Consider the following 24196-nt stretch of genomic DNA (forward strand, 5'->3'; position numbering starts at 1 on the left):
AAACCATCATCGGCGGAGCCAGGCATGGTGAAGCAGCCAGTGCCGACAAAAGGGCTGCCGAAAATTACACACACCACTTTGAAACCATGACACAGAGAAATGGTGAGTACAGTATGAAATTGTTGTTTCTGCTAAGCTAGGTACATTTTACAACTTTTTGGTGAGTACGCTAAGAAAATTCTTGGTGTTTCTGGGAAATTACGCACATTATACAACCCTTTTTTATTATGAAAAAGTTAGGTAAGGGGTGCTTTGGGAGGTTCGGAACGCATTATTATTTGGGGAAAATAGTCTCGACTTACGACCAACTTGAGTTACGACCAGCCCTCACAAACAAGTTGAGTTCGTAAGTCAAGGGTCCGCTGTATATCAAAATGCTATTCATGTTTTACGAGAAAATGCAATAGGCCTACATACGTTGACATGCTGTTGTTGTTGTTTGAGAATACAAATTAAATGTTGTCAGAAATCTTTGTTTACTACGCTCTTGGAAAAGTGGATTCAAACTTTCAGAATGCAGTGTGTTAGAAAGCAGTCGTGTATCCACCTGGAAAAAGGCTTATCGGACAGGGAAAACCACGCGAACTAAACTTGGTTTAGGTTGTTAGCAGTAATGTTTACTTACTGATACATACATCGCGAATGGTTCAGCTTGCTTCTTATGGTAAAACGTAACATACAGAATGAAGCTGCACTGGAGAGTGCCGGCGCTGTTGGGGGAAGCACAAAAAGTGCTGCTATTTCTAAGAATTAAAATATCTGTGCCACTTATTGGTCCGTCTTGCTAAAATATAGAATGGCTGTTTCATGTGTCTAGTGGTATACCGTAGCATGTAGTGTAATTCTGCATCAATTCACATCTGGTGTGGACAGCCTCGGGTTGTTATACAAGGGTGTTTGCAGAATCCGCGAGACATCCGGTTTCAACAGCGTATTGGAAATGTGGCTATAGTAATCAACAGGTCTGATGAATAACACGCATCTTTAGGAAATGTAGCTGTTGGGGGAATTAAATATCAAAGCATCAATTTGGAAATGTTTTATGAATCGTTTTATTCATGGTAGAATTTCCAAATAATAAAATATGTAATGTTTTAATTACTCCTCATCTTTAGACAAGTCACCAAAACCTGATAATATTGTCTGTTCTTATAGCTGTAGAGGAAAAATAACACAACGTTGTCGAATGTATGTTACGTGATATGCAACTTTTATTGAAATGCTTATAACGGTCAAATAGTCTTAGATGTCGATGGCTTGGTGCGATTGTATTTCAGATCACTAAGCTTTTATAATCAGGTCATATTTCAGATATCTCAAGCTTTCGTGATGAGGTTATTTTTAGTTCTCAATGGCTTGTAGGAAGAGGTCGTGTGTCTGACCGCCAGTGTTTGTGTTACAAGGTGACGATAAGCTTCTGCGGACAGTTTTCTTTCTGCATACTTAATTACCACCCCCCTAACCCTAACCCAACCCCCCCTCCCACACACACACACACACACACACACACATACACATACACACAGACACACACAGACACACACACTCTGACCAGTAGAACCCCAGGCAGTGTCCCTGATACCATCACTGTCCCTAAATACCATCTTTATTCTTTAAAAATGTTTGTCATCGATATTCTAAATCCTGTAAAGAAACTGCTGTATAGGCATGAATTCGGAATGCACATTTTACACGTAGTGTAATTACAGTAGTGTCCCCGTGGTTCACTGTTGGTTTGCTTTGAGTGCCATCTTGCGGTCCTTGCGAGTTTTATTAAGGGCTGTCTACGATGGTCTATAAAAAGCAAGTATCTCCCAGAAAATCTAAGTGCATCAAGCGGTAATGGAACTCTACTCTAAATTTAATATTTAGATGAGATTTATTTGCATATGTATATTTTGTATGAACGGTCTATGCTTAGCCTATCGATGGGCCGAAGATTGTGGATCGGCCAATCAGAGCAGAGTGTGAAAAATATTCATGAGCCATACACCTTGAAAAAACGTGTTATGAGAGTTTGGCTCCGGAGCAGGGCGGCGCTGGATAGTAATACCGCCGCTTGTGTGCCTCAGTTTACTCCGGATTTTGGCAGTACTTAAAAAAATAATACGATGGGCGCTTGTATGGCGTTGTGTTCGCTGGCGAGCTGTGTAAGTAGATATTTTGGTTGATGTGGAGTTTGTGCGTTGTTTTCTAAAGATATAAACTATGCTGAAATGGAACTTGTATTTTTGCTTTTGATCTTTAAGAATTGATTCTACTTCATTGGTAGACCGCACTGATTATTTACAATAGACACCTGAAAAGCAATTTTTGCGCCGTATTTGTTTTTTGCTTAGTTCGATCCAATTTCATTACTCTGAAAACTAGCAGACTTGATATAAAACAAGCCAGGTTTTCGTGGTACGAAAGAACTTCCGCGTTTCTTGCATATTGTTTTTGCCAGTGTAAGAAGAAGGCGTGTCTGCAGGTACACTGGGCCTTTCAGAAAATGTTACCAAGATTTTTTTTAAGTGTTGTACGACAACAAATTAAAGTTTACTTATATTTTGGTAAGATGTCATCAGTCCTCCCTGAATATGTTACCGACTGTTTCGATCAACTGCAGATACCCAGATGGAGCTAAAGTGAATATGTACCTAATTAATAACTGTACCTTATTCATAAATGAAATACTTCTATGTGAAACTCTGCTTAAATACACGGTGCTGTCATGTAAATGGCCTGGGGTGGGGTGACATCTCATGATTTGCTTGCTATTCACACCGAACCAATGTGAGCACGGGTAGCATTTACAGGCCAAAGTGAGAGGTGATGAGCTGCTCCCTCGTAAAGCCTCTTGCCCGCAGGCCTCCTGTCTGTGCGGCTCTGCCTCGTGCCTCCTTTCCAGTTGCTGTCCCAGCACCAACAACTCCACTGTCACCCGGCTGCTGTTCTCTCTCCTCCTGCTACTGGGAACAGCGCTGTCCGTCATCATGATCCTGCCTGGCATGGAAGCTCAGCTCAAAAAGGTACCGCAAACTAGTGATGATTTGTGCTGTCATGGAAATGTTTTTGTCTCCAGCGGTTTACACAAAACTACAAATCAAAGTATAATCTCTTTCCTTTACACTCTTTTGAATTAATTGAATGAGTTCATTTATAAGAATGACAAATGAATGATCTATATGTAAATTAGTAGTAGAATGACTGGAATTATCATAAATACTGTAACAGATGAATGATTATCCATCCATCCATTTTCCAAACCGCTTATCCTACTGGGTCACGGGGGGTCCGGAGCCTATCGCAGGGCACCCTCACACCATTCAGATGAATAATTGAGTGAGTGAATGAATGAATGAATAAATGAATGTTACATTAATATAGTGCTTTACAGAACCAAATGGGGAGCCACTTAACCCACCACCACTGTGTAGCCCCCACCTGTATGATCCGACGGCAGCCATTCTGCACCAGTACACTCACCACACAGTAGCTACGGCGGTGAATGGGCAGGAGAGAATTCACCAGTTAGATATAGGGGATGATTAGGAGGCCAGATCTGATAGGGCTACAGCAGGCAATTTAGCCAGAGCAGATGCTTGGAATAAAAGTTAAGATAAAAGTGGACTAGCAGAGAAAGGACAGCTTGCTGAAAGGGCAGCAGGGAGCCTGGCAGACACCATCCGTTGTAGAGAATGCAGCTAGTGGCAAAGAAGTCTGACTTCCTGCGTCTCTCTCTGTGCATGTGTGCGTCTTTGTGTACATGTGTGTGTTTCTGTGTGTCTTTCCGTGTGCATGTGTGCCTTTGCCTGTGTGTGCGTGATCTCTACCTGCAGATCCCAGGCTTCTGTGTCGGGGGCAGCTCTGCACCGTTAATTGAGAACAAGGTGAACTGCGACATCATCGTGGGCTACAAGTCTGTGTACCGCACCTGCTTTGCCATGGCTTCTTTCTTCCTGCTCTTCTCCATCATCATGATTCGAGTACGCAACAGCAAGGACCCAAGGGCCGTGGTCCAAAACGGGTACGGGGCGCTTCTTTGCAGGCAGGCTCTGCCAGCATTTCCTGGGAGGGTGCCTTGTGGGTGTGTCTTAAGGTGATGGTGAGACTGTCGATGCAGGATTTCTGGAGGGTGTGCTGGGGGAGTGCACATTGTGGGAGGGGCACTGGTAATGGTGTGCTGGGGGAGTGCACATTTTGTGGGAGGGGCACTGGTAATCTGCCATCTCATTGTAGGTTCTGGTTCTTCAAGTTTCTCGTGTTGGTGGGAATAACAGTTGGAGCTTACTTCATCCCTGATGGAGTCTTTAATACAGGTAGAGTCATACCATGAGACTATGATCAAGATTGAAATACCTTGCAAATAAAATTAGAATATCAAATAATGCATTTCACATTGAATGTTGTCAGATATGGCAGACTGTGAATCTCTGGTCTGGGCCATGTCCAGTCAGAGCTACATTAGGGACAGAAGCATAAAACTCTGTTCCCAGGACACACTGCTCTCGAACCGGAAAAACCCAGAAGGTTAATTTTCTCTCAAAGCTAGAAAAATATTCTGTGCCTTGCTGAAGTGGGTAGTTCTCACTGAAGCTGTGCCCTAGGGACATTTTCGCAGTGGCTGTGTGCTGACCAACACCCCCACCGCCTTTGAGGCCCCGCTGCCTATGTTGATGCCTGTGACAGATGTTAGAAGGTCGTCCAACCTGCTGGACGTCTGGCTTCTTAGACGAACCCAGCTTTTGTTTTGGCCAGTCGCAGTAAAACACCAGGCTGTGTTGTATCCCTGGGAATGACCCCCCCCCCCCCTTTTACAGTGTGGTACTATTTTGGCATGGTGGGTTCCTTCATCTTCATCATCATCCAGCTGATCCTGCTCATCGACTTTGCTCACTCTTGGAATGAAGCCTGGGTGGACCGGGCCGAAGAGGGCAACCGCCGGTGCTGGTTCGCAGGTAGTAGCTGCACTCTGCTGCCGCTCTTTGGGGATCACATCACGCGATGGGTATTCTGATATCAGTGCGGCCTCTGACCAGTGTGTTTGCCTTCTCTGCCAGCTCTGCTGTCCATCACAGGGCTCTTCTACAGTCTAGCTTTGGCCGCTGTGGTACTTCTCTACATATTCTACACCAAGCCTGATGGCTGTACCGAGCACAAGCTCTTCATCAGCCTTAACCTGATCCTCTGTGTCATCGTCTCCATTGTGTCCGTCCTGCCCAAAGTTCGGGTGAGAGCAGGCCGCACCTTTTTTTCTGACTGATGATGCTGAGCATGTTGGTATCTGGGAGATTGACTGTGTGTATTTCCACTTCCAGGAAGCCCAGCCTTACTCCGGCCTGCTTCAGTCCTCGTTCATCACCATCTACACCATGTACGTTACATGGTCTGCTATGACCAACAATCCCAGTAAGTAACATACCGCAGCCTGATGTCAGCCCCATATGCAACCTGTGGCAACCTTGCCTAGTTTCGAGTGACTTGGGCTTCTTCATGCGTCAGATGTTCTCCTCACTGCCTGCTGACTGCGTTTCTTCTGGGTGTTTCCGGGGCTCCGCTTCTGTTCTTGGCATTTCTCACCGCAATATGACTCTTCCCATGTTTCCATCAGTTGAGGCTAAGACAGAAGGTTGGAAAGCTGTTAGCATCTCTGTGCTCTACGTGTCTCTGACATATGTTCATGTAAGCCGGGCCTGCCTGGCGCTAACCAGCCCCTTCCCCTCCTTCAGACCGCGATTGTAACCCCAGCCTGCTGAGTATGGTGTCCAATACAAGTAGCCCAGTTCCCGGCAGTGCCCCTGGACAGGTGGAGTGGTGGGATGCACAAGGCATCGTGGGGCTAATCCTCTTCATCCTTTGCGCGCTCTTTGCCAGGTACGCCCTTCGCCACTGTGTCAGGTGGACATGCCAGGCACGCCCGTCGGCGCTGCCTCAGGTGGGCATGCCAGGTGCGCCCGTCGGCGCTGCCTCAGGTGGGCATGCCAGGTGCGCCCGTCGGCGCTGCCTCAGGTGGGCATGCCACGTACGCCCGTCGGCGCTGCCTCGGGTCCGCATGCCAGGTGCGCCCGTCGGCGCTGCCTCCGGTGGGCATGCCAGGTGCGCCCGTCGGCGCTGCCTCAGGTGGGCATGCCAGGTGCGCCCGTCGGCGCTGCCTCCGGTGGGCATGCCAGGTGCGCCCGTCGGCGCTGCCTCCGGTGGGCATGCCAGGTGCGCCCGTCGGCGCTGCCTCAGGTGGGCATGCCAGGTGCGCCCGTCGGCGCTGCCTCAGGTGGGCATGCCAGGTGCGCCCGTCGGCGCTGCCTCCGGTGGGCATGCCAGGTGCGCCCGTCGGCGCTGCCTCAGGTGGGCATGCCAGGTGCGCCCGTCGGCGCTGCCTCCGGTGGGCATGCCAGGTGCGCCCGTCGGCGCTGCCTCCGGTGGGCATGCCAGGTGCGCCCGTCGGCGCTGCCTCGGGTCCGCATGCCAGGTGCGCCCGTCGGCGCTGCCTCGGGTCCGCATGCGTGAACCTCCCAGCCGTGCTGGTCATGGCTGTGAGTCAGCAGGTGCAGAAGTGCCTCTTCCTTTTAGCAGCTCACCATCGACATCTAATATACTGGGATTAAAACAATCAATAAAAGACTCAAAGTGTACAAGCTAAGAATTGTTATTGCCTGTATATGAAATACAATTATTACATTTCCAAGTGAAGCGGGAATAGTCTTGGGCCAGCATTTGATCATATGCCCGTCGTCCCTGAACCCCAACCCTTGTGAAACTGGCCTCCTGCATCCTCCCTCCAGCATCCGCTCATCCAGCAACAGCCAGGTGAACAAACTGTTGCAGACAGAGGAAGGGAAGGCTGACTCTGGAGAGGCTTGGACTTCTCCTGGGGAGGACGGACTGAGGCGGGCGGTGGACAATGAGGAGGACAGTGTTGCCTACAGCTACTCCTTCTTCCACTTCTCCCTCTTCCTGGCCTCCCTCTACATCATGATGACCCTAACCAACTGGTACCAGTGAGTGTTCCCTGAGTCGCTCGTATACATGGAGATATCTGCAGTACAAGAGTATTTCTTGTCCATGTTGCTGCTAAGTACTGAGGTTCCCGACGGAGGTACATCTCTACCTCCTCATTTGCAGAAGTTAGAGCAACGCATGTTGTATTTTATAACCTGTCCTGATCTATCGTTGGTCAACCAAAGAGTGAAGCATCTGAGTTTATGCAAGGCTTAAACAGTCTTGAACGATTTTGCCCATTGTGCAATTCTCCTAGTGGTGAGCTAACTTTTGTGCCGTTTTTCAGAGCGAGTGCTTTGGTTATCAGTCAGCTGCCGGCTAAAAGGCTCGGTGACGCACTCATTCTGGTTTTCAGGGCATTATTGTCCTGGCCATTTAGCTTCCTTTTATTCTGGGGTTGGGGCCAAAGCTTTGCAATGAGGCCGAAAACAGGTTAAACCGCAATCCAATATTTTGTGCTGTTGTTCACTGAAGTAGAAATATGAAACCCACCAGCGGCAAATGCATAACCTCCATTTACCCCTGAGCAGCATTCAGAGCTTCGCCTCTGTCAGTCTGGCCATGGTAGGTGACCTGTAATGTTATAGCTGCTGAGTCTCTTGGGCGACCTGTACGTAGCCTGTCCCATTGTTTTACACGTCATCTCCAAGATAGTGTTTCAACCAGAAGTCAGAAACTTGTTAGGGGTAAGTGGGCCATGGAGACCCAGCGTCTCTCTGTGGTGCTCCCCCTGCAGGCCGGACACGGACTATAAGGCTATGCAGAGCACGATGCCGGCTCTCTGGGTGAAGATTTCCTCCAGCTGGCTCGGCTTGGTGCTCTACCTCTGGACCCTGGTAGCGCCGGTCGTGTGCACCAGCCGCGACTTCAGCTGAGCATGGAGACCAGCTGGCCCTCAGCCCTGCTCAGAGGGCGGGGCAAAGGGCCCCCACCTGAAGGAGGCTGCCTGTGATTTGGCCATAGTCCTGACCCTTCTTATGTTTTTTTTTTTTTTTTCCTGTAATTATCTCTATAGTTTGCAAATGAATGTCTTTGTGTGACTCTCTCTTCATTTTTGTCTTTCTAATTCACTGTGACCTAAACTTCTAAAGCTTTTCGTTGATTGTAAAATGGTGTTTTTAGGCATCCCAGCTGAGTTTTTGGACCATTCGTCCTGTATCGTTTACAAATGATTGTGCTGAATGACATTTGCTGTTCACTGTCTGTCCCTGCTCATGTGCGGCAGGCAGCTTTGTTCAGCTAGAAGGCCCAGCTAAGCGAATGTTTGGCTGCCGTGGTTGGAGCATTTGGCAAAGGCACCGACTCTAGCTGTGTGGGGGGAACATGTCCTTCTGCTTCCACAATGTTCCCTGTGCACGAAGACAAGGGGAATTGTCTGACTCGCAGAAGGCCGAGCAGGCTGTGCTTCTCTGGGAGTGAGTGCTGCTGTCCTCGCTTAATTCTGTAAGTGTGACTGCAGGCCTGTTCATGTTCTCCTGGGAATCCAGTCACTCCTTCCTTCGTTCTTCGTCCAGTGTGTTCAGATCCAACAGGTATGAAAGCATCTTCTCCCTCGGCAGGTACAGATATCCAGGCTGTGTGTCCTCAGACAGGCTTCCATGGTCACGGTCAAATCATTACTTTTTATTCCCTGACTGCCAAATGGTGCTGGTGAGGTACCTTTCTGTACGCCAGGTGGGCTGTAGGCTTTTTAAATAATAAATGTTGTTTTGCAGACACTATTCAAAATATTGTGTTTTTCTAAATGCCTTTTATTTTCATACTGACAGTCCTATAATCTGAAATTTTAGATGTCTCGTAGCATATATAATGTATAATGTCCATGTGGCTTTTTATTTACAGCAGTGATTGTATAATGAAGCCTTTTTGTAATTATAAATGTAGTTGAGAGCCTGATGTACTTTTGGCATTTGGCTGTATTAACAGCAAAAATAAACACGTTCTGCATAAAAGCTCCACCTCCTTCTTTTCCTGCCCTTGTTCCGCAAGCAGACAGTGAGAAGATTCTCTTGGTGCCCAGATGGAGGTGCTGTTCTTGCCACCTACATTTCAGGCTTGATTCATATACCCAGATGAACTCCCTTGGTTTTAATGTGTTGCAATGTGATTGATTAGATCACAGAGGATTTCCCGGGAGCTGGTTAGGCATGAAGTCAGTAAAGATTGGCTTCTGGCCTGTGTTAAAATCCTGCCGTTGAGGTATGGTGGACCACCGGGGAAACGGATTCGCTTTCAGGGAGTACCTTACTGCAGTATAGGTGTGACTCCTCCTCCAGAGCAGTGCAGACAACAGGCAGTGACTCATCCCGTTTGCCGTTCTTTCGTTCTCTGAACAGTTTGAGTTCCACAGTACCGCCCACTTGCTTTCTCTTCTGCCTGCACGATGCAGTCACTTGTGATCCTCTGAGCCCCACCCCCCTCCCCTTTATGTGACAGGCCCCAGGTCAGTGAGAGCAACCTGGTCCAAGCAACAGGACACTGGGACCTTGCATCGGTGTTGCTCGGAGGAGTGCTAAGGGGATCCTCCACACAACTGTGACCTCCAGATGGGCAGCGCCATGGAGCCAAAAGCAACTGATGCAGTGCCTTTGCCCAGTGCCAGCCTGCCTGGTTTGTCGTGACACATGTGATCGCTCTGCGTGTGCAGTCATATGCCCGTATGTTTACCCTGTGCTAGTCTGTCTTATCGTGTGATCACTCTGCTCATATGTACTGATGCCCAAATGTTTTTGCTCGGCTTACACGTGGATGTGCTGCTTTTCATGAACCTTCCCTGGGCATAGATTATGGGGCGGGGGGGGGCAGACCATTTGTAACACTGGAAGTTGCTCAGTTTGATTGTCTTGTGTTTTTTTGTATCCCATTTTAATGAAGTAACGCTCCGTTGTGAAACTCGGCCATGATGTAATATTCAATGCATCCAATTTCATCATTTCAGTCCTGCTCTATGTGGGAGGATGTACCACAGGCTAGTTATGAAATGTAAGCCCCTCACCTAGATGAGTGGGCAGCATTTAGAGGCTGCTTGCTGCCTGCTGCAGCATACTGCAATTCATTCATCAATCTATATCCCTGGAGTCCCCTTTTCTCTGTAGAATACCCCCAGCACTTTTTTTTTTTTTTTTGTGGAGGACACTGATGAGATATTACACAGGGCACGTTATGCCCGCTCTTCGCTCCACCTAGTGATACATGCACGGGTTCAGACCATGGAGAAGGGGCGGGGACATCGGGACGTGCTCAGTAGTGCGCCGTGCGTCGTTAGCGAAGCGGGAGATAGTGTCCCTGTAGTGGCCATCGGCTTATCGTGGAATTGCAGCTTCCGTTTATCGCTGAGGGAAAGCCCCCCTCGTAGCAGCCCACCGCCCAGACGCGCTGCGAGGACGCGCACTGCCACACTTGCCCTCGTTCTATTCGGTGGACGCACTGAGGAATAAAACGGTTACTGCACAGTTCCTCCCGGCAAGCAGTGAAGTTAACGTCGGTCGCCTGCTCATTTTATGTCGTCGTTATTGATGACAATAGTTTAGACTGCTAACAGATGAAAAACGCACGCAAAATAGTGTCTGAAAGAGATCATGCACCAGAATAGTTCAGTTAAATTGCTCTGGCTGGTAAGAAATTTTAATCTGATATATCTTTATGATTTTCCTACGTATTGTTGTATTGTCTCATTATTTAAACAACAGTTGTACATATGATGATACCGGCGATTGAACTATTAATTCACTGGAGTATGTTCTATTTAAAAATTGCATTTTGTGTCTGATGTCATCGGTAACAAGTGTGGAGCTTCTATTGTTAAGGTGTACAGTTTGTTCGTTTGCTGTTTACAGTTAGCAGTGTTTCGGCTTACTGTATAGTACAGTAGGCTATTGTTCTCTTGTTATTTTGCAAAAAAACAAAAATTGCCCGTACATTTTTATTGCCGCTTCCCTCAGTGTACAGTTGATCACTGATTTTTTTAATTTTTTTTTTATTGGCTAGACGTACCAAAGCTTTCTGTAACAGCCGTAAGTTTGAATGCATTTACTCTTTTTTATAAGCATGATTCGCCTGTTATAATGCTGTTGGTGACGATGCCCGTACATGCATCGCATTGTGACAGTTTCAATCGTGCGCGTCTACAGCCAAACTGAGATTAACATGAGCACGCGCAGACTAGGGGACTCTCTGTTCCCAAATCTCCGGGAAGCAAACGAAAGAAAACAAATTAGCCGGCAATTTACGGGAGACGGCACTTCGGCTGCAGAGTGCTTTGCAGGCAGCCACTGTCCGTGCACAATTTGAAAGGGTGAAAAGTTTAGCCTTATCGCAGCATCCTGGCGCTTTCGTTTTCGATGAAACATTCAGCGGAGTGCAATAACATTACATAATAACTGTTACTCGTGGTGCAGGATGCGGTGCGCATGGGTCCATCACTGTCAGCGCAATGCTCAGTAATGAAATATTTATATAGCACTTTGGGCAGCTGTTATTTTTGTTTTCTGCCATTTACGCGCAGACTTCGGGAGGTCTTAGACGTATCTGGAAAGCAGCTTATTTTTTACAAACCTGCCACTAATTAATTGAATTCTGAGTTTCCGCCTATTCTAATATACTGTAGATTGCGACTGTTACATCTCAAATAGTACTGATCTTACTTGCTTACTTTTCCGTAATCGTTTTCTGAAACGGAAAACTGCTCCTCTCTCCAGTTGTATTTCCACAGTACCATTACGTCATTATGTTAGAAGGGAGCTGCAATTAGAGTTCATCATGTACATTAAGCCGGTCCTTCTACACTTGAGCTTGCATACTCTGCCTATCGTTTCTATTCAGTGCCTGTACTGTGGCTATTCTTGTGGATTTGGGCAATGCCATCGAGTCTCAGTGGATTCTGCAGCTTTGCCGAATGCATAAAGGGGCCTCAGGCTTTTTTTTTTGGGCAAGAAAGTATCTTTTGAATGGTAAAATATCTTGGAGGAACATGGCAAATATTCACCAAAGCTATTATTGTGTGGACTGCTCTACACTAGTCCGTGTGCCTTATCTAACAGAAAAATAAAAATAGCTTTGGCGTCGTACAAATGACAGCGTGGGGAATGGGGGGGTCTCCTGTAGGATGCAACCCTGTCCACTGTCCCCTCACTCTGTGGGAGGGGGAGCCCTGTCAGCTCACTGTCCCTTTTTTGTTCCTGATGAAGTCAGAGGTTAAAGTGGCCGCTAGCTCTGTGATCCAGTGGCTGGGTACCTGCCCTTCCCTCCTAGAAGAGGGGTGTCATGGAGACCGGCCAGAATTGTCAGGGATGGTCGCTCGCGGCGCTGTGATATCAGCGGTGATCCGAGCCGCAGATGGTGCCAGCGTATGGCGCAGTGTGGGCGTTTGCCACTGTACTGTCCGTCACCGTGGGCTTGGCAGTATTGCCCTGACAGGCTATAGCCCACCTGTAGCCGTCCTGCTTGCTTTGCTCTATCCCACCTACTCACCCACTACACTCATGTGTCAAATGGTGTCCTTGTTTACAGTCTTAATGGTAACATTTTCTCCCAGTTTTCATTTTTATCAGGGTTAGGGTTAGTTAGTTAGATTCTGTACTTAATAGGATACCCTTCCTGGATTTTCACCCAAAAATGTTCCCATTGCAAACGTATGCTTTCAGACACCTTAATTATTACCCTCTAAGCAGGTGCCTGTGTGTGGGATGTATAGTTTGCTTCTGCGTATCTTTCAGTGGAGAGATAGAACTCGTGATGCTGAGCCGGTGGCTGAGGTTCGCAGATGCTGCTCAGTTATTTTGAAATAAGACACAGCATTAATCATTTGTGTCGGTCACTTTATTGCTCTGCGTGCTTCTTACAGCCGAGTGCATGCTGGCTAAAACATTTTATGTTAAGCTTGACAAATCTCATATGCAAGCCGCCTTGTCACAATGCTACATGCTTCTCGGAGATTTCTAAGAGGCTGCATAGGTGGGAGAGCGCGGCCGTCGTGCTGAAGGCGTGATGTGTGCCACTAGTAGCAAGGCAGCTTGGCCTGTAATGAAGTGTCGAACGTCAAAGCCGCGAAGCACAAGGGGAGCCGTAGGTGTGGACTCACCTCATTTGGTTGGAAGAAGCAGAACGGAGCCAAAGGATGTGGGGGGGGTGGGGTGCAAGGCAGGCCGTCTAGAGAGGGCGGCACTTCCTTCAGGCTAGCGTGTGTCTGTCATCAGGAAGGATGCTGGGAGATAAATTTAGACTTCCAGCTCAACCTCCATCTGCTGCTCCTCAGTTTGGGTCTGTTGCTATGGGAACCAGCATGGGGATCCTGTGGATATGAGAGGATATTTACATGAGCTCTTAATCATAGACATAGAAGCACAACAATATCCCTCCTGTTTGACCAGCGATGTTGAAATTGTGCATGGCACCATAGATTAGGATCACTGCCGCCCATGCACCTCCGTAGGTGAGCTAAGGCAGAGATACACAGGGGAAGATTTGACAAACTGTGAGCCAGCACGAGATTTGAAGATTAAAACATTCCTCTAGCCCATGGTTGGTTCTTTCTTTGTGTGTTTTTTTGTATTGTATTGTAAAACAGTGGCTGATTTTTCTGCTGAACAGCAATCTCAGATTGGCGTTTTATTCCTGCCAAGGAGATTGGGGTCTTTCATGTCACAGCATAATGTCCAGCGCTCCTGGGCCACAACCATTTAGCTCCGCTAAGCCTGTGCACCCCTATCACCTGTATGTGTGAGCTCCGCTAAGCCTGTGCCCACCTATCACCTATATGTGTGAGCTCCGCTAAGCCTGTGCCCACCTATCACCTATATGTGTGAGCTCCGCTAAGCCTGTGCCCGCCTATCACCTGTATGTGTGAGCCCTGCTAAACCTGTGCCTGCCTAGCACCTATATGTGTGAGCCCTGCTAAACCTGTGCCTGCCTAGCACCTATATGTGTGAGCTCTGCTAAACCTGTGCCTGCCTAGGACCTGTATGTGTGGGCTCTGCTGAACCTGTGCCCACCTATCACCCGTATGTGTGAACTCTGCTAAACCTGTGCCCGCCTATCACCTGTATGTGTGAGCTCTGCTAAACCTGTGCCCGCCTAGCACCTGTATGTGTGGGCTCTGCTGAACCTGTGCCCGCCCAGCGCTGGTATGTGTGAGCTCCACTGAACCTGTGCCCGCCTAGGACCTGTATGTGTGGGCTCCACTGAACCTGTGCCCGCCCAGCGCTGGTATGTGTGAGCTCCACTGAACCTGTGCCCGCCTAAGACCTGTATGTGTGGGCTCCACTGAACCTGTGCCCGCCTAGCACCTGTATGTGTGAGCTCCACTGAACCTGTGCCTGCCTAGCGCCTGTATGTGTGGGCTCCACTGAACATGTGCCTGCCTAGCGCCTGTATGTGTGGGCTCCACTGAACCTGTGCCTGCCTAGCACCTGTATGTGTGGGCTCCACTGAACATGTGCCTGCCTAGCGCCTGTATATGTGAGCTCCACTGAACCTGTGCCCGCCTAGCACCTGTATGTGTGAGCTCCACTGAACCTGTGCCCGCCTAGCACCTGTATGTGTGGGCTCCACTGAACCTGTGCCTGCCTAGCGCCTGTATATGTGAGCTCCACTGAACCTGTGCCTGCCTAGCGCCTGTATGTGTGAGCTCCACTGAACCTGTGTGCTTCTGTTGATGCTGTAGTTCCCATGTGTGATTTGAAGCTTCTTATGTCTCTATATATATTTATATGTATGTATATCTATGTATAATATGTTTTTTTTCATGTGTATTTGGCAGTGGGATGTGTTCATTAATCAGGTTTTTAGCCAGTCAAGAATGTTTGTCTCAATTTGTGATATACAGTCAACCCTTCTAACCATCTCTGATGTATTAAAAACTGCATGCAATTGTTTTGGCCTCCTTGGTGAGCAGAGTGAAGGGAAGCCAAAAGATGAAAAACACAATATACAACAATTGCTGCGATATATCACGCCAGAGGCTGCCCTAAACGTTCTTGCCATCCCAACCAGCATTGTACATATATTTTATACATTTATGAGTTACTAAACTTTTTGTGTGCTGTCTGCTGGTCTTCACTTATCTGCAGCTCTCTCAAAACTCCCCAGAAATGCTTCTTTAATGGTGAACGTTGCAATTCAGAAGGGCCCAACTACACATTCAAGTTGTATTACACAGCAAGTCAGACATTTGGTTTGAATATATGTCTGATTCAAATGTTGTGGCCCATTTGTTTTAATAACGTTTGTTTTCATTAAGTTATTTTTAAAAACCAGTTTAAAACCCCCATCCAAAGCCACTGTTTCTTTTCACAGAGCCTTTGAAGCAGCATCAAGCCGCAGTGTAAGGGTGACTGAGTAATCCTGTCAGCTGCCTGTGGTCCCTGCAGCGCACTGCACAGGGCTGTGCTGTAGCAGCGAGCTCAGGCCAGGAGGGGTCTGACATGGCAGCCGGCTGAGCCCAGGTTTGGGAAGATCAGTGTCCAGCAGAAGGATAGCTGTTGCCACCTTGGACGTCCTCAGTCCTGCTTCCAAGGGGCCTCTTTCTTTAGGGTGCCAACAAGGAATTTATCCGAGGGTAAATAAGACAGGACATAAAAGAAGGAATAACCTCTGTTCTTTTTTTTTTTATTGAATGTCCATCCATCCAGACATTAGCTGCTTTGCTGGCTGAGCTGTGATGCCCCAGTGAGGCAGCAACTCGAGGTCTTCCCAGGGCCTGCATGAAGTCCCTTCTGACCATGTGGCTTCAACTCAGTCCAGCAAAAGGGCAACATTCAGTGAATGACAGCTTTCTCTTTCTTAGTCACCTTTGAGGAATTACTTTTCTGCTGATCCCCACAGCTGATCAGCCGGGCAGCAGCAGAAATGGCGGCTCCACCTTGAGGCCCAGCGGAGGAAGTGTCATCGTTCCATTCTCTTGGGAGAGAAGACAGCCGGTGCCGCACTGAGAGGAGAGAGATAGTGAGGTCCAAATATTTCAGGGAGAGCCTTGGCCTCAAACCAGCAAGCTCTGAGTGTGTAACTTCAGGAAGGTGTCCCTAGGAGGGAAACCTGACTCCAGAAACCTGGGAAGTACTTGTTGAGGTACTGTCTTTGTGCCGGTAGCAAGCCCAGTGTCCTACAGAACCACATCCGCTCACACACTGGGCAGAGTCCCTGTCCCTGCGGGCCGCACCACACGCCCCGTACCCGCCGAGCTCCGTCTGGTGAGGAACACAGTCTGAGTGGTTCTGAAGGTTGCCGACCAGCAGAGGAGCGGGCGAAGCAGCCGGAGGCAAAAGCATGAGCTCAGAGGGTGAATCTGGGCAGCGTGGGAGCACCTCCTCATCCACAGAGGAGCACGGACGGATTGCCTCGCAAGAGAGCAGCACCACACCATTATCTTCTGTTAAGGAGGCCCAGGGAATAAAAGATTTTCTGCCAGCAGAGGGCGCCCATGCAGTCAAGCAGCGGCTGGCCCTGCGACTGAGTGAGAGGAGGCATGCTCCCCTAGGGTCCTACGAGGAGGCCCCTGCCTCCCTGGACCTCTGGAGCAGGGGCAGCACCGAGTCCGGCTATTTCTCCCGCTCTGACAGCGGCGAGTGGTCCCAGGCAAGCCCCCCAAACACAGAGGCCAAAAGTTACGCTGAAATTATACTCGGCAAATTTGGACGGTTAGATCAGTGGCACAGGAACCAACAGCAGCAGTGTGCAGGGTCTGCAGAGCCAGGCGAGAGACGGAGAAGCGTCCCGATAAACGTGCCGGCCAATCAGGTCATTGAACACATCACCAAGCTCATCACCATCAATGAAGCTTTGATTGACACCAGAGAAATTGACAGTGTGAAACCTAGACGATCTTCTCTGTCCAGGAAGAGCAGCATAGAAGTGCCCAAGATCTCAGCTCCCAAAGCACCTGCTTCCAATAGCAGCGGCTCAGTTGATGTTGGATTGTCCAGGGACCCCCTACATCCGCGCTTTCTGAGGGTGGGCTTGCTCGCCACTCGCCTGTACACAGCCCCCCTGCTTAGGAGCCACTCCCTACCATCGCCGGCTGGTGACGCGGACTCTGCCACCCGTAGATTCCGCTTCAGCCACTCCTTCGATGAATGGCAGGCCTCACCGGCCGGGAAGCGACTGGGCCGGCATCACGGCACACTGAGACGTCAGCCTGCCCTGGAGGTACCTGCTGAGACAGAGCCCATTCTCCATGAGGTGCCTCATCGGTCCAGTGTCACCACGGTGATGCCTGGTCCTTGGCAGCACCAGTACATCAACACGCCCGGCGGCCAGCAAAAGGAAAGCAAGAGCTACATCTCTCATTGCCGAGGGCAAGAAGTCTTAAGGGCTGATGGATCCAGTTTCCCCACTGGATATCTGGCGGAAGAGCTGAACAACATTTCCAGAAAGGAAGTATTGATCCAGAGGTTGCACAAGAGGCAGAAAGCGGGAAGCCAGGAGCGTGAGATGGATCCTTCCAAGGTGCCTGAGATAGCTGCTCCTTTTCCCCCTACGTCTACATGCACAGGCAGACAGAGGAACAGTGCCATAGGGGAAATGTGGGACAGGGCAGAAGAGGCGTCACAGTCAGGTTTAGATGGGACAAACACCGGAAAGGGTATCTCCGTGATTCAGCACACCAGCAGTTTTGAGAAAAAGGAAAAGGTGTTTTCTGCTTTCTCCTTCAACAAGGACCATCACCCACCGCAAAGAGAGCTGCCAAAGTCACACTCCCACGCCCGTCTGCTTCGCCAGCCCAGCGTTCAGGTGCCCGAGCTTTCGTTTACAGAGGAGCCAGGCAGCAGTATCGCAAAGCCCTCCAACATGGACACAGTGTTCCAGTGGCCAAAGCGCAGCTCAACCTTGGCCCAACTCCCAACAGAAAAACTGCCCCCCAAGAAAAAGTGCTTACGCCTGGCTGAGGCGGCTCGAGCCTCGAGGGGTCTCTGTGCGGGTTCGCTGCCGTGTAACTCTGCTGTGAAGAGCAGCACATCCCTCCTCCGCATCTCCGCATCTAATGACAAAATACCTCAAGCCAGTCCTGAAGTGGCGCCTGCAGCAGCTCCTGAGGGTGTTCAGGTGAGCCGCACAATGACAGCACTTTCGCATCCTCAGCACCAGCGGATGCTGCCCAACTATTCAGCCCAAGCCAGAGATCCCTGCTGCCCCCCCGCATGGAACAAAGGACAGAGGTGTCAGCCCACGAGAGACCCCATCTGTGGAGCATCTGGCCAGAACAAACCTTCATGCCAGACAAGTGGAGAGGAGCTTCTGCAGGTCTGCCCCAGTAACCCAGACCCAGCTGTGCTTCATGCTAATTTCAGCCCAAGTCCAGCATCTGATTTTAACCACAAAACAGCAAAAAATTCTAGCGAATCAAGCCTGGCTTCTCCTCCTCCTGAGCCTGTTACGGACGTGAGAGCTGCCTGGTCCCCCTACGGGGTGAATTCAGACCCCGTGGAGTTCTCTCCGTGCCCAGTGCCTCCTCTTTCCTGCAGTCAGTCAGCTGTCTGCCTCCTTACTAAGCCTGCCCTTCCCTCGCCCTCATTAAGGAGCAGGTCCAATTCTGCCACCATGCAGCCGGGGCTGCAAACGGAATCCAAACCATCCCCATCTCTCTCGCAGAGCCAGATCCCCGTGGTCCATCAGGACCCCGACCGTTTGCCTGATCCCTCTCCCTCTGAGCTTCTGAGGCCCGTTACTGCACTGGAGGTGCCGGTTCGCACTCAGACCCCTGTAGCCAAATACGGAAGCGCTGTGTACACTACACAGTCACAGATCTCTGCGCTGAAACAGAAGGATCTGCTCTGCTCTGCTGTAACCAAAAGGAAGCTGGAAGATGACTGTCAAAAGCCAGACATAGTGATCGCCGCCTCTGACATTCAGGGGCACCGGGGCTTATTGCTGCCCCTGACACCAGGTCCTATGGAGACAGAGAAGGCACAGGGAAGTGCCCTCTCGCCACTGAGCGTCCTGGAGCTCAGCCCTGACACAGAGCACCGGCAGAAGCGCGCAAAGAGGGAAGAGGAGACTAATTATAGTGACAGGGATGGTAGCAGGTGTCTCGGAGGAACAGGAACTGACAAGCATAGTTTGCTCACAAACCCACCTCTGATGTCTGAAGAGAAAGAGGAAGATGATGCAGCAGCAGAGGAAGTGGATTCCAGTGACAGCAGGAAGGGTGATTCGGTGATGGGACAGACGCAGGGAGACAACAGCCAAAGAAAGCCGCTGGAAGCCCTGAACTCTGAGGCGTACCCCTGCCTGCACACCGCCACCTCGGTAAGCTGGTGCTTCCTCTGCCCGTCCCCCCAGAGCGACACACAGCCCCCAGGCAGCTCCTCCCAGCCCAGCTCTTTGCCCAGCCTGAACTCACTCGGTCTCTCCACCAGACTGGCCCTTTCCCTCCTTCAGTCCAAGCAGAAGCACAGGCCTGCACTCTACACCACTGCCAGCACGCCGCAGCCCACAGCCTCTGAGCTGCTTCCTGCCGGGAAACCGCAAATGTCCCATGGAGATGTAAGTCCACCAGAGTGCATTCAGTCCCCTGCAGATCATTGCATCACATACACCTGAAATATTTCGTTTCGCAGTTCCTCTGGAAAATACAGTTGTTTCCAAATTTAAACATAGCTGTAACATTGAATTCTAGAATGTGCCATACCTATCATACAGATGTATTAAATCATTATTAGCTAAATTTAAATACTTTATTGACGTAAAAATATTGATTTATAATACTGCTGCAGTGTTATGATTTTATTATATACTTCACATACATATTTGATGTATATGCAGCAAAACTATACACAATGTACATACATTCAGCAACTTGTGTCTTAATCGTAGCTGTTGTTGATGTAAAGGATCAGATGCACGCCACGGTTTCGGAGTTAATGCCGTACTTGTGACACAGACACTGGCCTTCGCAGTGCGGCCTCAGTCACGTGCTCCTCCTTTGCCTCCTCTAGATGCGGCAGGGCAGTGCTGATGAACGTACCCAGGCAGAGGCTGCCACACCTAGTGCACCAGCAGCATCCAGGGAACCCACTCCCACTGCGGAGTAGCAAGAGAGGAGTGACCATCCAGGATGAGGCAGGATCCAGCTCCAGGCGACGCCGTTGCAGAGAGAGGCACATCACGAGGTTCTGGGTACATAAGTCATTCCTTCTTGGGTTATTCACAAGATCCACTTCATTTGAATTTGAGCACATCACCTGTAGCACACGCTGCCTATACCACATGAACGTGAACACGTCAGCTATACCATATGAGTGCGAATACATCACCTATAGTTATATGTGTGAACACATTGCTACCCAGCTATACCATATGAGTGTGAACATGTCATCTATGCCACGAGTGTGAACACATCCCCTATATCATATGAGTGTGAATACATCACCTATAGTATAGTAACGTGAACACATTGCCTGTACCACGTGAATGTGAATACCCAGCTATGCCATATGAATGAACATGAACACGTCATCTATACCACATGAGTGTGAATGCATCTCTGACACAGCATGAGTGTGAACTGGGCTTGGGTGGTATGACAGTATTACGGTATACCCTTGTATTAAGGAATTCCGAAGGTATTTTTAATACCGTCCAAAATACAGACACTCGTCTTTCTGTGAAACTGATACGGAAATGCTGTATTGAGGTGACGTATTACAGTGCACAGCACCTGCCACCAGAGGTCACTCTACTGGTGAGAAAGATGGTGACTGACAGTGGTACAGATACTGGACTAGTAAAAAACGTTTCTGCCCCTGTTTGGGAGTATTCTACATTTTTTCCCAATGCAAAAGGTGGGCCAATCAGTCTGTCCATTTCATTTTCAGTCTACATTGGGAATATTTGTGAACATCATGCATGTAAATAAAGTTACCTGAAACATAGAAGTCGCAACATTTTTTTAACTGATGGAAAATGCGAATGGGGTGGCAATGTGGTGCATTGGTTAGCACTGTTGCCTCGCACCTCTGGGACCAGGGTCTCTCTCTCTTTTACTCTATTATTACTCTAGCTATTGCCTTTGTCCATAGTTAACATGCACACAGCAAATCTAGACAAATCCAGGTAATTCTCCAAATTGAAAAAGTGTAAATGAATGTATTCCTCCACCTTAGTGGGACCGCTGGCACTGGGAAGATGCAGCTGGGTAAAAACTGACTGTTGGGCTGCTGACTGACTTTTCAGTTCTCGTACTTTTCGGCTGCGTTTGGCCGTTTTAGCCAGGAACTCGTAGCTTTTGTGCACCGTTTTGAAATGCTGCTCCAAATTGCCCTTCTTCAGTAAACCCACACTCATATTGCATATAAGACATATGGACTTCGAATTTGAGTAAACAAAACAATAATCCTCTTCCCACTGAATGAAAGTGATACGTTTGTGATATTTTGGCTTCTGACATGTTTGTGTGCTAAATGTTTAGAGTACACGATTAGTTGCACACTGAAAAATGGGCTTGTGCGTGCAAGTGCACGGATGCTTGTGACGCACTTGCCAATCGATTGAGAACACCGATCAACTGTCTGGGCACCCCTGGCCTACAAGATTTATGTTTTACGTTTTTTTTTTACATTTTTTTTATATACCGTCATATACCATATACCACGGTGGAATGTCTAAAAGTTTTGACAGTATGAAAAATAAGTGCCACCCAAGCCTAGTGTGAACACATCGCCTGAACACATCATGTATACCATGTGAGCATGAGCACATCACCTATACAACATCAGTGTGAATACATCACCTGTACCACCACTTGAACTTCTCATCTGTAACACATGAGTGTGAACATATCACCTATGCCATATGACTGTGAGCACACTGCTTATACTGTACTATCTGACTGAACGCACCACCTGTACCATATGACTGTGAGCCTATCAGCTATACCACATGAATATGAACACATCAACTATACCATATGAGCATAAATGTCATCCACTCTAAATTATGTCAACACTGTCCCCTTCATGGGTATACATGTACACGTAAATGACAACAATGCAAACTTCACCATTTGTAAACACTACGTCCGTTCTTATGAGATAAAGTATAGGTAACCAGTGTGATGTTTTCTGTTTCAATGAATTTTTATTGATTATAATACATTTGCTGGAACCCCGACGTAGTGAAACAAGTAACAAATATCTATGATTACACATACATGGAAAAAACAGTGGAGTGAGTATTTAATATAAATCTAACATTGAGATTTATTTTTTTATCTAAAACAAAAATGTGCCATATTTTAAGTCAAACGAGGTCTGAATATATCTTGGTCTTAACAGGTATGAGTCCAGCACTGAAATGAAAAGTTTCTTCTCTGGTTTCCATTTCATGACCCCATTTGGTGCCCAGGCTTGGAAGTCTCTTTGGGAACATCGAGAAGGTGATGGGAGCAACCTGGAGCTGGGGACGCGGGCGCCAGCATTCTGTGTCAGTCAGCTGCATTATGGAAGATGACAAAGCATCTTTTCTCACTGTAATATCTTCTCATTTCATTTTGTTTTACTAAAAAACCTCTGGGTGTTTCTGCGTGGTATCACAAGGTTCTGTGCCTGCAGCTTCTGGCTGAATGTGTGACAGGTGTGTGTGTGTGTATGGTCCAGGTATACATTACATTGTGGGGACATTTGTTCCCCACAATGTGATTAAAAACCTGTTATTTTGATGTTGCGGGGGACATTTTTTTGGTTACTACAAAGAGAAATTCAAAATCTGCGACTGCAATCAAAAACGTAAAAAACCTATTTTGTTTTTATTACTTATGGTTAAGGTTAGGCTTGGGTAGGGGGTAAGGTTGTCATTGTTGGAAGAAATTAATGGACGGTCCCCACAAAGATACAGTATAAGTACAGGTCTGTCTGTGTGTGTGTGTGTGTGTGTGTGTGTGTGTGTGTGTGTGTGTGTGTGTGTGTGTGTGCATGTGTGTGTGTGTGTGTATACATGTGCGCACATACTCCTGCCTAGCGACTGCACAGAGCAATGGCCATCTTGTCTATTTGTATTGTATTTTTGTAGTAATGGTGGAAAAGTTTTTAGGTAGACTGACTGCTTGCATTACTCCTTCCATCCAGGAGAGGGCAGCAGGTCACACACATGCTGGGGGACCGATTGCCTGCATTGTTCTTTCACCATGGCGAAAAACGGGAGTTTGTATACAGGGAGGCTTTTGAACCAGGAGCATCTTAATTTCACAGGAAGGTCTCTAAAGGAACATGATGGTGATGATGATGAAGATGGGGAATAACTGATCATACAGTCTGCTCCAACAATAAATATATTTTGTGGGAGGACCCCCACTCCTTGGATGAAACCCGAGAGTGTGGGGGGAGGGGGTGATGAGGGGGCTCTGTGGGGTTGGGGGGGGACATGATTGTCAGCATCTAAATGTCTCTCACCGGCTTAGTGTCTTTATATACAGCTTTACCAAAAACATGTACTTGAGCAATATTTGTATACTTAGGGAAAGCATTTTATGGTGCATATGGATTTATATCTGTAATAAGCATGTTTTATAAAACCTATGGTTAGTATTCTTCTGATACCTGGGTGTCTTATTTGGTATATGAGTTTGTGTTGATAAATACACACGTTTGCATATCTACGTGCTGGAGGATGGAGTCACATGATAAATGGTTTTTCAATCACTAGAGGGAAGCAGAGAGTAATCAGCAGTCTGCAGTGACCAACCAGGAAACAAAAAACACAGTGCCAACATAAAACTACAGTTTCAGTGCTACAGTTAATGCTTTTAACCAAATATATTACCAGTTCTACGTAACTTTTACATAATACCAAAGTAATTCCTTTTTACAGTCTGGCTTAACATCAAGCTCTTTTCTGTAACTGGATCTCAACTGCAACCACTGCATCACCTTAGATTTATAAAATTGTTCATGAAAAAAATTAAATTAAGGTGTAAAATTTAGAATAATCTGCACAGGAAGGGGGAAATGATGTCATGGTCTATAAAAGAATCTTACAAATGACTCATGTTGCAAATATTTTCCTAAAGGCTTATGCAAATATCTGACTGTTAGTAATTGCTGCTGGAATGTAGTGTTAGCTTGGAACATGGAGCGGATGTCTGTCCACCAATGGGCACAAGGTAGGGGGTTCCCTGGATGAGAAGCCTGTCCACCACAGGAAACCCAAAGGGGACGACGTGGAGTGGATGTCTGTCCACTGCAAGGCACAAGGTAGGGGGTTCCCTGGATGAGAAGCCTGTCCACCACAG

At 48.0% G+C, this 24196-nt stretch overlaps 2 protein-coding genes across 5 annotated transcripts; both read left to right on the forward strand.

Moving 5' to 3' along the window:
• Positions 1 to 1998: 1998 nt before the first annotated feature.
• Positions 1999 to 8930, forward strand: LOC125719266 (serine incorporator 1-like). Its single transcript, XM_048993882.1, has 10 exons — positions 1999 to 2150; positions 2850 to 3011; positions 3822 to 4009; positions 4222 to 4301; positions 4803 to 4940; positions 5043 to 5212; positions 5301 to 5391; positions 5712 to 5856; positions 6762 to 6977; positions 7715 to 8930. Exons 1-10 carry the CDS (start codon positions 2112 to 2114, stop codon positions 7851 to 7853), a joined length of 1368 nt encoding a protein of 455 aa, XP_048849839.1. The 5' UTR covers positions 1999 to 2111; the 3' UTR covers positions 7854 to 8930.
• A 1171-nt stretch (positions 8931 to 10101) lies between these two features.
• Positions 10102 to 23294, forward strand: LOC125719413 (transcription factor HIVEP3-like). Of its 4 annotated transcripts, XM_048994159.1 has the most exons (6): positions 10103 to 10592; positions 15271 to 15532; positions 15799 to 19455; positions 19908 to 20088; positions 22315 to 22438; positions 23034 to 23294. In XM_048994159.1, exons 3-4 carry the CDS (start codon positions 16240 to 16242, stop codon positions 20001 to 20003), a joined length of 3312 nt encoding a protein of 1103 aa, XP_048850116.1. In that variant the 5' UTR covers positions 10103 to 10592; positions 15271 to 15532; positions 15799 to 16239; the 3' UTR covers positions 20004 to 20088; positions 22315 to 22438; positions 23034 to 23294. The 4 variants fall into 4 exon arrangements, with proteins under 4 accessions (XP_048850118.1, XP_048850116.1, XP_048850115.1 ...); XM_048994161.1 differs by lacking the exons at positions 22315 to 22438; positions 23034 to 23294 and having other exon boundaries at positions 10102 to 10592; positions 15799 to 19218; positions 19329 to 19455; positions 19908 to 20046; XM_048994158.1 differs by having other exon boundaries at positions 22315 to 23294.
• The last annotated feature ends 902 nt before the right edge of the window (positions 23295 to 24196 follow it).

Source organism: Brienomyrus brachyistius, chromosome 23 (assembly GCF_023856365.1).
Source record: "Brienomyrus brachyistius isolate T26 chromosome 23, BBRACH_0.4, whole genome shotgun sequence".
Lineage (NCBI taxonomy): Eukaryota > Metazoa > Chordata > Actinopteri > Osteoglossiformes > Mormyridae > Brienomyrus > Brienomyrus brachyistius.